Below are 16563 nucleotides of genomic sequence, written 5' to 3'. Positions count from 1 at the left end.
TCCACATTGGAGAAAAAAAAAACTGAAAAAAGTTACAATTTTTACAATTACCAAATGATGCATAGCATTGCTTTATTCAATTCAGCATACTGATGATTTGCCAGTTCTACAAACATATTTGCTCATGAATATAAGTTCCCCGCCCACTCAACCTGTTCTTTCAGGCTTCCTGATATTTGGAGATGAGAGAAAAGGTACATTTTCTTCAATTCTGAGCATTTTAATAGCAAAATAATATTATGGGTGATGTTTTGGTCATTCAAAGGCTATGTTGACTTGTGAAATAGGATGGCTGCAGCCAAGAGGTGGGCCATTGGTCACATGGTAGACACCCTGACTGTTTCTCTCTCTCTCTCTCTCTCTGTTGGGCCCTATAAAATCTGTTTACATTTTTAGCCAGATTCCGTTGTTTTTTTCCAAAATTATGTTTTCTTTGTTTTGTTTTTCTGATTTTCACTCTACAAATAACACTTTTTTTAAATAGAAAACAACTAAGTTTGATGTTAAGTCCACAACAATGCCTAAACCACATCAAGAGATCACTGAATCTATTCTACCACGGCCAGAAATCTGCTCCTTTTATTCTCTGTTCCCAACGCACTAGACGACCAGTTCTTATAGCCTTTAGCCGTACCCTTATCCTACTCCTCCTCTGGTGATGTAGAGGTTAATCCAGGCCCTGTAGCCCCCAGTACTACACCTATTCCCCAGGTGCTCTCATTTGTTGACTTCTGTAACCGTAAAAGCCTTGGTTTCATGCATGTTAACATCAGAAGCCTCCTCCCTAAGTTTGTTTTACTCACTGCTTTAGCACACTCCACCAACCCTGATGTCCTTGCCGTGTCTGAATCCTGGCTTAGGAAGGCCACCAAAAATTATGAGATTTCCATACCCAACTACAACATTTTCCGTCAAGATAGAACTGCCAAAGGGGGAGGAGGTGCAATCTACTCCAGAGATAGCCTGCAAAGTTCTGTCATACTTTCCAGGTCTATGCCCAAACAGCTTGAGCTTCTAATTTTAAAAATGAATCTCTCCAGAAATAAGTCTCTCACTGTTGCCGCCTGTTATAGACCCCCTTCACTCATGCCGCCAAACATACTCTCGTAAAACTGACTATCCTACCGATCCTCGACTTCGGCGATGTCATTTACAAAATAGCTTCCAATACTCTACTCAGCAAACTGGATGCAGTCTATCACAGTGCCATCTGTTTTGTCACCAAAGCCGTAGGAAACTCTGTCACCACCGATAAATCCACTATAATTGAGAATTTCAATAAGCATTTTTCTACGGCTGGCCATGCTTTCCACCTGGCTACCCCTACCCTGGTCAACAGCACTGCACCCCCCACAGCTACTCGCCCAAGCCTTCCCCATTTCTCCTTCTCCCAAATCCAGTCAGCTGATGTTCCGAAAGAGCTGCGAAATCTGGACCCCTACAAATCAGCCGGGCTAGACAATCTGGATTTATCGGTGGTGACAGAGTTTCCTATCCTCAGTGCAGTGGGCAGCTGGGAGGAGGTGTTCTTATTCTCCATGGACTTTACAGTGTCCCAGAACTTTTTGAGTTTGTGTTGCAGGAAGCAAATTTCTGCTTGAAAAAGCTAGCCTTGGCTTTTCTAACTGCCTGTGTATATTTCTAAAATTATCTGCCGAAATTGTTGCAACCCCTATTACTGGCCTGTTCAACCTCTCTTTTGTGTCGTCTGAGATTCCCAAAGATTGGAAAGCAGCTGCGGTCATCCCCCTCTTCAAAGGGGGGGGACACTTGACCCAAACTGCTACAGACCTATATCTATTCTACCCTGCCTTTCTAAGGTCTTCGAAAGCCAAGTCAACAAACTGATTAGCGACCATTTCGAATCCCACCGCACCTTCTCCGCTATGCAATCTGGTTTCAGAGCTGGTCATGCGTGCACCTCAGCCACGCTCAAGGTCCTAAAACGATATCATAACCGCCATCGATAAGAAACAATACTGTGCTGCCGTATTAATTGACCTGGCCAAGGCTTTCGACTCTGTCAATCACCACATCCTCATCGGCAGACTCAATAGCCTTGGTTTCTCAAACGATTGCCTCGCCTGGTTCTCCAACTACTTCTCTGATAGAGTTCAATGTGTCAAATCGGATGGCCTGTTGTCCGGGCCTCTGGTAGTCTCTATGGGGGTACCACAGGGTTCAATTCTTGGGCCAACTCTTTTCTCTGTATACATCAATGATGTCGCTCTTGCTGCTGGTGAGTCTCTGATCCACCTCTACGCAGACAACACCATTCTGTATACTTCTGGCCCTTTTTTGTACACTGTGTTAACAACCCTCCAGATGAGCTTCAATGCCATACAACTCTCCTTCCGTGGCCTCCAACTGCTCTTAAATACAAGTAAAACTAAATGCATGCTCTTCAACCGATTGCTGCCTGCACCTGCCGGCCCATCCAGCATCACTACTCTGAACGGTTCTGACTTAGAGTATGTGGACAACTACAAATACCTAGGTGTCTGGTTAGACTGTAAACTCTCCTTCCAGACTCACATCAAACATCTCCAATCCAAAGTTAAATCTAGAATCGGCTTCCTATTTCGCAACAAAGCATCCTCCGCTCATGCTGCCAAACATACCCGCGTAAAACTGACCATCCTACCGATCCTCGACTTCGGCGATGTCATTTACAAAATAGCCTCCAATACCCTACTCAATAAACTGGATGCAGTCTATCACAGTGCCATCCGTTTTGTCACCAAAGCCCCATATACTACCCACCACTGCGACCTGTACGCTCTCGTTGGCTGGCCCTCACTTCATACTCGATGCCAAACCCACTGGCTCCAGGTCATCTACAAGACCCTGCTAGGTAAATTCCCCCCTTATCTCAGCTCACTGGTCACCATAGCAGCACCCACCTGTAGCACATGCTCCAGCAGGTATATCTCTCTGGTCACCCCCAAAGCCAATTCCTCCTTTGGCCGTCTCTCCTTCCAGTTCTTTGCTGCCAATGACTGGAACGAACTACAAAAATCTCTGAAACTGGAAACACTTATCTCCCTCACTAGCTTTAAGCACCAGCTGTCAGAGCAGCTCACAGATCACTGCACCTGTACATAGCCCATCTATAATTTAGCCTAAACAACTACCTCTTCCCCTACTGTATTTATTTATTTATTTTGCTCCTTTGCATCCCATTATTTATATTTCTACTTGCACTTTCTTCCACTACAAATCTACCATTCCAGTGTTTTACTTGCTATATTGTATTTACTTTGCCAACATGGCCTTTTTTGCCTTTACCTCCCTTATCTCACCTCATATGCTCACATTGTTTATAGACTTATTTTTCTACTGTATTATTGACTGTATGTTTGTTTTACTCCATGTGTAACTCTGTGTTGTTGTATGTGTCGAACTGCTTTGCTTTATCTTGGCCAGGTCGCAGTTGTAAATGAGAACTTGTTCTCAACTGGCTTACCTGGTTAAATTAAGGTGAAATAAACAAACATTTAAAAAAACTTTTAAAGTATGGGAAATGTTTGAGAATTTTTTGGGGTGTAGTTACCTTTTATTTTTCTAGTGTGCAGCTATCTAGAGGCTGTTGTTTAGCAGTTTTTTTGTAGGGCACATGTGATTTAAATTACTTAAGTAAAAATACTTTAAAGTAATACTTAAGTAGTTTTTGGGGTTATTTGTACTTTACTATTTATATTTTTGACAACTTTTACTTTTGCTCCACTACATAGAATGTACTTTTTACTCCCTAAAGTTTCCCTGACACCCAAAAGTACTCGTTAAATTTCAAATGCTTAGCAGGATATTGCCCAATTCATGCACTTATCAAGAGAACATCCCTGGTCATCCGTATTGCTTCTGATCTGGCGGACTCACTAAACCCAAATGCTTCGTTTGTAAATGATGAGTCTTGGAGTGTGCCCCTAGCTAGTCGTAAATAAAAAAACACGAAAATCGTGCCTTCTGGTTTGCTTAATATAAGGAATATGAAATTATTTATACTTTTACTTTTGATACTTAAAGATGTACTATGCAGAAATGCTCTTCCATTTCATGGTTGCTAAAATTCTTATAGTTCACCTAATTTCAATTTACAAAACAAGCAAGTAGATTGTAGAGTCATTGTACCCTCTAAACCGCTATATTTTCCATAACCACAAATGTTGTATTTTCAGCTGTTTGAAGCTGGTGTACAAAACTGAAAGTAAAATATGTAATTCTCCGTACTGCAGATTTTATAGGGCACTAGCCTTGGCCTCGGTGGACCTGCTAGCTAACATTAACCGTCTATCTTATGTAGTCATACAAATCATGTCATACTAGTATGGCGTACCAGATTTACGTTTGCTATGTTACGTCTAGTGTATGAGACCAGGCTGGCGATATACGTCATGATTTTGGACAACAGGCGTGTCGGTATAGCCTCTCCCTGGAGGAACGCGCCCTTAAAGAGAAGGCAGCGACGCTGACATCACTGAGATGTGCGAGTTTGATCAACTGTGATCAAACGTTAATATACTGTCTGTATTGTGTCAATAACTACTTTTGCAGCATGAGTTCAGATTCGGTCATTTTGTTGGAGACTGTCAACTTCGCTGCTGAAAAGCACCGCAATCAACGACGTAAAGACGCGGAACAAACTCCATATATCACGCACCCAATAGGTACAGTTATGACAACAATCTAACAGCTATCCAGCTAGATAGGTTCTTAGCAATAACTATCTCTCCACTCAGGCTTCATTGCGTGAATATCTGCATTTATATTTGCCGTGTTCATAATTTTGCAGGAGTGGCAAGGATCCTAAGCCATGAAGGTGGGATCACAGACATTGAAGTTTTGCAAGTAAGTGTTTTGTGTTTCAGACACTCAAAATACTGCTTTCCACAAAATCGCACAGCCACAAAGTCAAAACTGCCCATATAAAAAAATTATTCAAATAAAAATGTGTTTCAGGTAAGTGTTAGGCATAGTGTTAGCAGTTTGGTTAAGGTTTGAAGAAGATACATTTTAGATTCAGGTGGGGTTTATGACTTTGTAATGATGCATCAGTCAATGGGCAATGTTAAGCTCATTAAAACGTTCAACATTTCTTGAGTTTGTGTTAGCCAGAGTTTGTTAACAGGAATGACTGGTATTTCACTGATATTTTTGTCTTTTCCAACTGTCCTCAGGCAGCTTTGCTCCATGACACAGTGGAGGACACTGACACCAGCATAGGAGAGTTACAGGCCGTCTTTGGGCAAACGGTGGCGCGGCTCGTCCAGGAAGTGACAGACGACAAGGCACTGTCCAAGGAGGAGACAAAGCGTCAGCAGGTGGAGTATGCACCTCATGCCAGCCACCAGGCCAAACTGGTCAAACTGGCTGACAAACTATACAACCTGAGAGACATCAACCGCTGCACACCAACAGGTGATTGTTTCTCTCTCTCTCGCATGCTGTCTGTCTGTCTTTATTCAGCCTCTTGATCCAACCAACTGACTAGGTAAATGTCGTAGGGTATCAGTTTGTCTAGCCTATCAGGATACTTTCTCTCTCTCTCTCTCTCTCTCTCTCTCTCTCTCTCTCTCTCTCTCTCTCTCTCTCGTTTCTTCACTTGCTTCTCTCTCTCTCTCTCGTTTCTTCACTTGCTTCTCTCTCTCTCTCTCTCGTTTCTTCACTTGCTTCTCTCTCTCTCTCTCGTTTCTTCACTTGCTTCTCTCTCTCTCTCTCGTTTCTTCACTTGCTTCTCTCTCTCTCTCGTTTCTTCACTTGCTTCTCTCTCTCTCTCTCTCGTTTCTTCACTTGCTTCTCTCTCTCTCTCTCGTTTCTTCACTTGCTTCTCTCTCTCTCTCTCTCGTTTCTTCACTTGCTTCTCTCTCTCTCGTTTCTTCACTTGCTTCTCTCTCTCTCGTTTCTTCACTTGCTTCTCTCTCTCTCGTTTCTTCACTTGCTTCTCTCTCTCTCGTTTCTTCACTTGCTTCTCTCTCTCTCGTTTCTTCACTTGCTTCTCTCTCTCTCGTTTCTTCACTTGCTTCTCTCTCTCTCGTTTCTTCACTTGCTTCTCTCTCTCTCGTTTCTTCACTTGCTTCTCTCTCTCTCGTTTCTTCACTTGCTTCTCTCTCTCTCGCTCTCGTTTCTTCACTTGCTTCTCTCTCTCTCGTTTCTTCACTTGCTTCTCTCTCTCTCGCTCTCGTTTCTTCACTTGCTTCTCTCTCTCTCTCTCTCGTTTCTTCACTTGCTTCTCTCTCTCTCTCTCTCTCGTTTCTTCACTTGCTTCTCTCTCTCTCTCTCTCTCTCTCTCGTTTCTTCACTTGCTTCTCTCTCTCTCGTTTCTTCACTTGCTTCTCTCTCTCTCTCTCTCTCTCTCGTTTCTTCACTTGCTTCTCTCTCTCTCTCGTTTCTTCACTTGCTTCTCTCTCTGGTTGTCTGACTGTCCCTCTCTTTACCCCCGTCCCATATCATATATTTAAATCTGTGTTGTGGTTGCCAGGTTGGTCGGCAGAGCGTGTTCAGGAGTACTTTGTGTGGTCAGCCCAGGTAGTGAGAGGACTGAGGGGGACCAACCCAGCACTGGAGAGACACTTAGAGGAGCTCTTCAAGCAGAGGGGGGTTGAGCTTTGACACCTCTCTACGTCTGACACAGGGTGGCACAACAGAACAACTCTTGATGCACACTTTTGTAAAGAGTAAGACTTTAAGCGAATTGTCTTTGTTAGCTTCTCCATGGAATATACTCTTAGCTCTCACAAGGAAAAAGTCCCACTTTGGATTTATTTTTATGGATGATTTGATTCTTCATTTTAAGCACAGTAATTTGTATACATTGTGTGTTCCTATAAGAAAACCAACAATGTCACCTTGAGTTCTAGCTGTATTGAACAAAGGAATGCTACGCACTCGTAATGGTGAAAATTGTTAAATAATAATATTTAATGGTGACTACTCTGTCATGTCACACTGAACTAAAATATATTTTTGTATAGATTTGTTTTGTGTGTTATTTTTGTAAGTATATAAATGTAGGGGTTTAGGGATACAATTAGCTATACATTAAAATGGTGATATGTAAATTATTCCATAGTAGCCATTATAAATTTTGCTAGTAGAATGGGTCCGAAGCAATTTTTCCACTAACCTGTTCTTGCTTGTACTTTCTTTGTTCTCGATTCGGGAAGACATGTGTACCTTAAAATGTCTGTTCAGTTGCAGGTGCTTCTCCAAAAACCAGAATATATTTAGAAAGAGTAAAATACACGTTTTGTATCAAGTGAGAAATGCCTCTTGCATGTGTGGATCTTTTTTATTTTTTGTCACACTGTGTGATGTGCTGTCATCTACTTATACGTGGCCGCGTCGCATAGAAACGACTAGTTCCTGCAAAGATGTTGGGAAATACAAGATGTCTGGCAGCTAAAATGGCGAGGGAACTCCTCACTCGGTGCAAAGTGTAGATTTTACAGTCTTTCTGAATATTCTGTGGTTTTTGGAGAACCACCTATATCTGAACACAGACACTTGATAAGATACACATTTCTTCCGAATTGAGAACAAAGATCGTATCGCCAATACCAAGTTAGTTGAAAAGTCCATGGCAATGTTTTGTATAGGCAAACCTGTAATGCCCAGTAATGGATATCAAAAATCTTTGGTTATATTACATTATCTGGTATACAATACTAGCTTTAAGCACCAGCTGTCAGAGCAGCTCACAGATCACTGCAACTGTACATAGCCCATCTATAATTTAGCCCAAACAACTACCTCTTCCCCTACGGTATTTATATTTATTTTGCTCCTTTGCACCCCATTATCTCTATTTCTACTTTGTACTTTCTTCTACTACAAATCTACCATTCCAGTGTTTAACTTGCTGTATTGTGTTTACTTTGCACCATGGACTTTTTTTGCCTTTACCTCCCTTATCTCACCTCATTTGCTCACATTGTACATAGACTTATTTTTCTACTGTATTATTGACTGTATATTTGTTTTACTCCATGTGTAACTCTGTGTCGTTGTATGTTGTCAAACTGCTTTGCTTTATCTTGGCCAGGTCGCAATTGTAAATGAGAACTTGTTCTCAACTTGCCTACCTGGTTAAATAAAGGTTAAATAAAACAATCTGTAGCTAGGTAGGCCTATCCTTCATCTGAATGTTTCAGGCTACTGTATATTACCTTTTCTGAAAGCTCAAACCAAGTGTATTCTTCCCAAAGTATTGAACAGCTGAATCGACAAAGACATGGTTACTATAGTGGTGGTATATGTACCCCACTTTGGGTGGAGTCTCCTCCTCACTAAACTATGTATCTTCATTGCTAAGCAGGAAACTAAGTGATACAGGCAGTACACTTTTGCTTCTCCCTTAGCGTGACCTGACCTCCACCCCCTTCATCACTAATCCATGACTCTCCCCTTATCAATGCCTACCACATATGATTGTTTTCCCTACACTCAGTATATTCCAAGCTTAATTGCACCCACCATATACCTTCCTCCTACAGATAACCATTAACTTCTGCTGTAAACCCTCTAAAACATAGCACTCAATATTTCAATAGGATACTTGATAATTAACCCTGTTTCAAGTTTAGAATCCATCAGTCCCCCGTTTTGAACATGTAACTCCATACTGTTCAACATTACATAAACTTTGAAATGATTTATAGATGGACAATGATAATAAAACACAAAACATAACAGTATTAACAATGTGGTAAGCTATGCATAATTATATATGCATGAAAAGCCAAAGTCTGATAACATGACAATTCCCACTGTCTCTTCGCCTGACTATGCCTCCAGGATACTTTTCTGCTGAGTTTGGCAAAAATGAAAGCCCTAAAAAGCCTCATGCTTTCACCCAGTCTTCCCCTTTCCGGCCACAGGCTCCGAGAGGTGTTCCCAAGCCATGTCATTTTCACTTTGTTCCCCATCTCCTCCCTTGCCACCTGATAGGCACGTCACCTGGTAGGCAAGTGCGTATCCCTAATCAACGCTACATCCTCTTGAGGTAACTCAGAACTGTATATGCTTTCACATCAATACCTTCAGAATGTTGTCCAGTGTACAATTACCCCAACATCTATCCTTTCATATGATGCATTAACCAATAAAGCAACTAACCCAACCCAATTATGGCGGTTAAAGTAGCTCCCAGACCCAACCCATCTGCATGTCTACAGTGGAATCTACTCTTTCTCTCTTTAGCTCCGCTTCCTCTGTCATGGCGTCTTCAAGCTCACCCATTATGCAGCTGAACCTCACTTAACGTGAGAACTATGCACACACCGAGGAGAGACATGACGATCTTTACCGCTGCAGGTGCTGTAAATAGTATTTGTGTGTGGACCAGACCAACGTGTCTCATGATGTACACTCAATCTCCAGAATTCAGCCAGTGCCCTCGGTTATCTCCTGCTACTCATGTGCCACTTCCACCTTGGAATATACACACTGCAACGCATGGGTCATTTCCTGACAACAGGACAACATAGACTCTCCCCTTATGGCCAGATCACTAATTTGTGACATGTGAATAACAGCCCCTAGTACTTTCATCAGTCTCCCAGTTACCCTCTACCAAGCCATGTGGCACGAGTCCTCATAAAATGATATCCCAACAATACTACTAAAGTAACCCCTACTACTACTGACACTGCCCATGACGCATACCTCAAACTCCCTCATTTCCACCGTAGTCTAATTCCATGCTGTTACTATAGCCTTTAATTACTGTCCCTACAGTGCCTACTGTGAGAATAACTACTGAGAATAAAGCTGTTGCACAGCAACTCACTGCCTTCCTGAAGACAAACAATGTATACGAAAGGCTTCAGTCTGGTTTTAGACCCCATCATAGCACTGAGACTGCATTTGTGAAGGTGGTAAATTACCTTTTAATAGCGTCAGACCGAGGCTCTGCATCTGTCCTCGTGCTCCTAGATCTTCATGCTGCTTTTGATACCATCGATCACCACATTCTCTTGGAGAGATTGGAGACCCAAATTGGTCTACACGGACAAGTTCTGGCCTGGATTAGATCTTATCTGTCGGAAAGATATCAGTTTGTCTCTGTGAATGGTTCCATTTTAGGACCACTATTGTTTTCACTATATATTTTACCTCTTGGGGATGTCATTCAAAAACATAATGTTAAATTTCACTGCTATGCGGATGATACACAGTTGTACATTTCAATGAAACATGGTGAAGCCCCAAAATTGCCCTCGCTAGAAGCCTGTGTTTCAGACATAATGAAGTGGATGGCTGCAAACGTTCTACTTTTAAACTCGGACAAAACAGAGATGCTTGTTCTAGGTCCCAAGAAACAAAGAGATCTTCTGTTGAATCTCACAATTAATCTTGATGGTTGTACAGTCGTCTCAAATAAAACTGTGAAGGACCTCGGCGTTACTCTGGACCCTGATCTCTCTTTTGAAGAACATATCAAGACTGTTTCAAGGACAGCTTTTTTCCATCTACGTAACATTGCAAAAATCAGAAACTTTCTGTCCACAAATGATGCAGAGAAATTAATCCATGCTTTTGTTACTTATAGGTTGGACTACTGCAATGCTCTACTTTCCGGCTACCCGGATAAAGCACTAAATAAACTTCAGTTAGTGCGAAATATGGCTGCTAGAATCCTGACTAGAACCAATTTTTTTTATCATATTACTCCAGTGCTAGCCTCCCTACACTGGCTTCCTGTTAAGGCAAGGGCTGATTTCAAGGTTTTACTGCTAACCTACAAAGCATTACATGGGCTTGCTCCTACCTATCTTTCCGATTTGGTCCTGCCGTACATACCTACACGTACGCTACGGTCACAAGACGCAGGCCTCCTTACTGTCCAAAGAATTTCTAAGCAAACAGCTGGAGGCAGGGCTTTCTCCAGTAGAGCTCCATTTTTTTATGGAATGGTCTGCCTACCCATGTGAGAGACGCAGACTCGGTCTCAACCTTTAAGTCTTTACTGAAGACTCATCTCTTCAGTAAGTCCTATGATTGAGTGTAGTCTGGCCCAGGAGTGTGAAGGTGAACGGAAAGGCTCTGGAGCAACGAACCACCCTTGCTGTCTCTGCCTGGCCGGTTCCCCTCTCTCCACTGGGATTTTCTGCCTCTAACCCTATTACAGGGGCTGAGTCACTGGCTTACTGGTGTTCTTCTATGCCGTCCTTAGGAGGGGTGCGTCACCTGAGTTGGTTGAGTCACTGACATGGTCTTCCTGTCTGGGTTGGCGCCCCCCCTTGGGTTGTGCCGTGGCGGAGATCTTTGTGGGCTATACTCGGCTTTGTCTCAGGATGGTAAGTTGATGGTTGAAGATATCCCTCTAGTGGTGTGGGGGCTGTGCTTTGGCAAAGTGGGTGGCGTTATATCCTGCCTGTTTGGCCCTGTCCGGGGGTATCATCGGATGGGGCCACAGTGTCTCCTGACTCCCCCTGTCTCAGCCTCCACTATTTATGCTGCAGTAGTTTATGTGTCGGGGGGCTAGGGTCAGTCTGTTATATCTGGAGTATTTCTCCTGTCTTGTCCTGTGTGAATTTAAGTATGCTCTCTCTAATTCTCTATTTCTCTCTTTCTTTCTTTCTCGCTCTCTCTCAGAGGACCTGAGCCATAGGACCATGCCTCAGGACTACCTGGCATGATGACTCCTTGCTGTCTTCAGTCCACCTGGCCATGCTGCTGCTCCAGTTTCAACTGTTCTGCCTGCGGCTATGGAACCCTGACCTGTTCACCGGACGTGCTACCTGTCCCAGACCTGCTATTTTCAACTCTCTAGAGACAGCAGGAGCGGTAGAGATACTCTCAATGATCGGCTATGAAAAGCCAACTGACATTTACTCTTGAGGTGCTGACTTGTTGCACCCTCGACAACTACGGTGATTATTATTATTTGACCATGCTGGTCATTTATGAACATTTGAACATCTTGGCCATGTTCTGTTATAATCTCCACCCGGCACAGCCAGAAGAGGACTGGCCACCCCTCATAGCCTGGTTCCTCTCTAGGTTTCTTCCTGGGTTTTGGCCTTTCTAGGGAGTTTTTCCTAGCCACGTGCTTCTACACCTGCATTGCTTGCTGTTTGGGGTTTTAGGCTGGGTTTCTGTACAGCACTTTGAGATATCAGCTGATGTAAGAAGGGCTATATAAATAAATTGGATTTGATAATTCATGGAATCTGCCAAGTGTTCGCTGGCTGTTATAAATGGGAAAGAGATTAATGACGTTGGAAGAATATCCAACCTAACAAAACTCTGAGTCACAGGTTTCTTGAAAGTTGATAATAGTGTCTGAAATGCCAACACTATCTCTACTACTTTCACCATGATCTGGGTATGTGTAACGTTCAATTTAACTTCATAATAGTCCCTATATTGTGCACAGTTAGCTGTCCTCATTCTCCTACAAGCTATCTCCTGTAACAATATCCACTAAGTGGTATCATTCCCGGCGACTATAACCACAACCTTCATTTATGAGCCCTCACAGATCTCCACCCCAGTCACATTCCATCCCACTTAACAACCTAATGTGTACCTCACCTCCTGCTATAGATACATTTGCACATATATGATTACATTTAACCCATAACACAACGGTCACTACTACTAATGCACTTCTAAAGTTATAAACATACTAAAACATTCTCAAATCAATTAGTCAATATACCTCAGTCCCTCCTCTGGAACAATGATCACTCTTATGTTCCACAAAACCTAAAAAATATTGACTTAAACAGGGAAAATAGAAAATACATGTTTTAATAATTTCGCACCCCCCTTGATGCGACTAAAACTGGGGAAAGAGCCGTCCATCCGTCACATTCTATGCCCGTGTGATGCTGGTCTCCATGCCCGTCTCCTTCATTTTCATCCTTGGGTGTTATTAATGCAAGACACAGACTATGAGCCTTGTATGCAATTGATTGTACCGTATCATCCAGCAATCTATATGTATTGATGCAATTTAACATAAAAAATCTGATATGGTAAAACAAAAAACTTAATGGTTGACCCAAGCTATCATCTAGTGAGTTCTCCAACAACCTCCCTGTCGGAGAACACTTAAAGTTAAGGTTTCTAGAGCCTCCCTCGGACCAATACATTTGAACAGTGCCCTCACCCCTCACCGTTTGAGAGCAACTCTCTCTCGCTCTATCCGAATCATAACTAAAACATTTTATAAATTATCCAACCCAAATTTAGAATGATAGCCCTTAGTGCTTTACTTTGAGTCTATCGCTCAAATTCCATCTTCTCAACCTAGCACACATCATCCCGGTTAGAATGTACAGTTATAAACGGGACCTTTATTGCCGGTAATAAATATTCTCATTACAACCCCCCTTTGTCCCTGTTTTCCTGTCTCAAGTGGCATGGTAATGAAAGATCAGTATCGCAATGCATCTTAGTCTAAATTGTTTGCAGTGTGTAGACCTTCCTCAATACCACCCCCCAATTAAATAATTACGGGCACGGTTGACCACCCCACCCTTCTCCCGGCACTTATCATTCTAACGTGTCTTCTTCTGATAGCATTACAGTTCATCTTCCCAACGGCACATGTAACTCTTGCCTGTCACATTTGATGGCCCTTGGTAATGTCCCGATTTCAATATAAGGTAATCCGTTTTTCCCACGTACACAAGTCTCCCACCTGAGCCGCTACCACCATTCTGCCTGGTCCATTTCTCCCACCAGTACACCAGGAGCATGAGAGAAGTTTGAATGTTATCTCTCTCCATGCTCACTCCACAGCCGCGGTCTCAGGACTCATGGCGCACTCCTACCGCCAGTACCCAGGTTAATGACTCAAACTCAGATAGGAGTGTTAAAAGTCACTGTCGCATTGAACACCTTTGTCGCTCTTTCTTCAGCCGGTTAGGAAGGGTTTTGAGGTTCACACTCACTGTTTGTTGTCAAACTATTCCTACCATGCATTAAGACACGATCTGACGTTCACCTTCCATGACAACCTCAAGAGAGGACAGATCAGAACAACAGTTTAGTTCAATTAATTTCTGATTCATGAAATACAGACAAGCATTGACTATATGACAAATTATTACATTCCCAATTTTCTTAATTACATTATCTCTACGACAAATGTCAAAGATCATAACAGCATACTGTTACTGTTGAAACCATTTTCCAACTTAGTTCATACTCCCTTATTTTACTGGCGACCTCTCGGAAGAGTTACCAGATCAGGGAGTTAGCACCCTAACCTATGGGGGAATCCCAACACTCCAGCAGACCCAATCTGGTGAAATTTGTATCGAAACAAAGACAAAAACAAAATCAGCAATACACATATCACAATCCATTTCATGAAATCCACAATACACATATCACAATCCATTTGGAATAACTGTCAACCCTCATTAACATATATGTTTTCCTTCTATATGCAGACTGAACAAAATACATTTGTTTATTTACCCAAAGACCAGGGCCCCAGGGAACTGGTAATTTCCCCTTCGAACACATGATTCACATCGTAATTCAAAAACAACATGTTAACTTCTCAGGTCTAGGGGCAGTATTCGGAAGTTCGGATGACTGACGTGCCCAAAGTAAACTGCCTGTTACTCAGGCCCAGAAGCTAGGATATATGCATGGTAGTATTGGATAGAAAACACTCTGAAGTTTATAAAACTGTTAAAATAATATCTGTGAGTATAACAGAACTGATATGTCAGGCGAAAACCCGAAGAAAATCCATCCGGAATTTTTGTTGTTGTTGAGGTCACCACTCATTGAAAATGCTTGTCTATGGGAAATTCAAAGGAAATCCTCCCAGATTGCAGTTCCTATGGCTTCCACTAGATGTCAACAGTCTTTAGAAAGGGTTTCAGGCTTGTTTTTTGAAAAATGAGCTAGAATTTGTAGTTTTTCAAGGTGGCTCTCATTTTGACTGTAGTCTTGTGGCGCGTGGATGAGGGCAGGCACTTCGTTATTTATCTCCAGTATTGAACACACTACTCTCCGTCTTAAATGTTATCGTTTCTTTACATATTAGCGTACCTGAGGATTGATTAGAAACGGTGTTTGACTTGTTTGGATGAAGTTTATTGGTAACTTTTGGGATTCCTTTGTATACATTTTGAACTAGTGGACCAGGTGGATTACTGCATTACAATTACCAGTAACTGTTCAAAGTAATGCAATAGATTTTTTGTTTGTATCCCATACAAATGATAGTTGTCCTCAAATAAATTTACATGAGAAGTCAACCAATCAAAGATGTAAAGAGATTATTATTTTATTGGAAGCAACGTAGGAACCATTGTGGCGATCTAAAGATGGCGGAGGTGGGTGCTGAGTTTAATTCAAGCAGCGCGTTGAGCAAAGTTAGTGAAGATTAATATCCTGAATGGATACTGAACAACAGTAATGTCGAAAAGTAGAACAAAAAGAAAATCGTCTAAAATTGATGTAAAAAAGATCATGCCTGTGCGTGTGACATTCCTCACCCTTTAGGGTGGATATCTCTCCATCTCAGCTGTCAATCACAACACTTTGGGTTTGGATAATTAGTGGGTTTGGACACGCATGTGGACACTGCAGCTGCCCATTCTAGCTTAGTGTTTGGTTGACGTCGCAAGAAGAAGATACAAAAGTATGCCGTTGGGGCTGCTGTCACCACCCACAACAAACACACAAAGCTGTCGCTTCTCAGAGGAAGATGAGCTGCAAGGCCTTACGTACCTCTCTTCCTACAGTCGACCAGGCCTCCTCAGTGGTCAGGGCCTTTACGTACCTCTCTTCCTACAGTCGACCAGGCCTCCTCAGTGGTCAGGGCCTTTACGTACCTCTCTTCCTACAGTCGACCAGGCCTCCTCAGTGGTCAGGGCCTTTACGTACCTCTCTTCCTACAGTCGACCAGGCCTCCTCAGTGGTCAGGGCCTTTACGTACCTCTCTTCCTACAGTCGACCAGGCCTCCTCAGTGGTCAGGGCCTTTACGTACCTCTCTTCCTACAGTCGACCAGGCCTCCTCAGTGGTCAGGGCCTTTACGTACCTCTCTTCCTACAGTCGACCAGGCCTCCTCAGTGGTCAGGGCCTTTACGTACCTCTCTTCCTACAGTCGACCAGGCCTCCTCAGTGGTCAGGGCCTTTACGTACCTCTCTTCCTACAGTCGACCAGGCCTCCTCAGTGGTCAGGGCCTTTACGTACCTCTCTTCCTACAGTCGACCAGGCCTCCTCAGTGGTCAGGGCCTTTACGTACCTCTCTTCCTACAGTCGACCAGGCCTCCTCAGTGGTCAGGGAGTGACCACTGTTGGGAGCTGCTGAGGGAATATGAGTACCTGTGTCATGAGCAGCAAGAGATCAGGAGGGCGTACTCTAGGCCCTTCTGGCCTGGCCTGAGTCACAGCCGCGGGAGCACCGGTACCGCCTCTACTATCCTGGCTGCCTTTGTTCTGGCTGCCGTTGCGGAGTTGTCCTCTCTTCCCAGTGGGGACACCTTGCTGGTCGAGGCAGACACTGGGGTGCCCGAGGTTGAACTGTCTATTACCCTGGAACCTTCAGCCACAAAGATTCCACCTGCTCTCCCTCAGGAGCCC

The 16563-nt window shown here is 43.1% G+C and overlaps 1 protein-coding gene across 1 annotated transcript; it reads left to right on the top strand.

Moving 5' to 3' along the window:
- The first annotated feature begins 4383 nt into the window (after positions 1–4383).
- LOC106587812 (guanosine-3',5'-bis(diphosphate) 3'-pyrophosphohydrolase MESH1) lies at positions 4384–9818 on the top strand. Its single transcript, XM_014176455.2, has 4 exons — positions 4384–4667; positions 4793–4848; positions 5178–5418; positions 6479–9818. Exons 1-4 carry the CDS (start codon positions 4556–4558, stop codon positions 6607–6609), a joined length of 540 nt encoding a protein of 179 aa, XP_014031930.1. The 5' UTR covers positions 4384–4555; the 3' UTR covers positions 6610–9818.
- The last annotated feature ends 6745 nt before the right edge of the window (positions 9819–16563 follow it).

The sequence above is a fragment of the Salmo salar genome, chromosome ssa26 (genome assembly GCF_905237065.1).
Source record: "Salmo salar chromosome ssa26, Ssal_v3.1, whole genome shotgun sequence".
Taxonomy (NCBI): Eukaryota; Metazoa; Chordata; class Actinopteri; order Salmoniformes; family Salmonidae; genus Salmo; species Salmo salar.
Note: the sequence above shows the minus strand (reverse complement) of the source record. Positions and strands in the feature narration are given on the sequence as shown.

Coding starts and splice junctions, on each gene's coding strand:
- LOC106587812 (XM_014176455.2), top strand. CDS start 4,556: ATGAGTTCAGATTCGGTCATTTTGTTGGAGACTGTCAACTTCGCTGCT. Junction 4,668..4,792: donor ATATATCACGCACCCAATAG/GTACAGTTATGA, acceptor ATAATTTTGCAG/GAGTGGCAAGGATCCTAAGC. Junction 5,419..6,478: donor CAACCGCTGCACACCAACAG/GTGATTGTTTCT, acceptor TGTGGTTGCCAG/GTTGGTCGGCAGAGCGTGTT.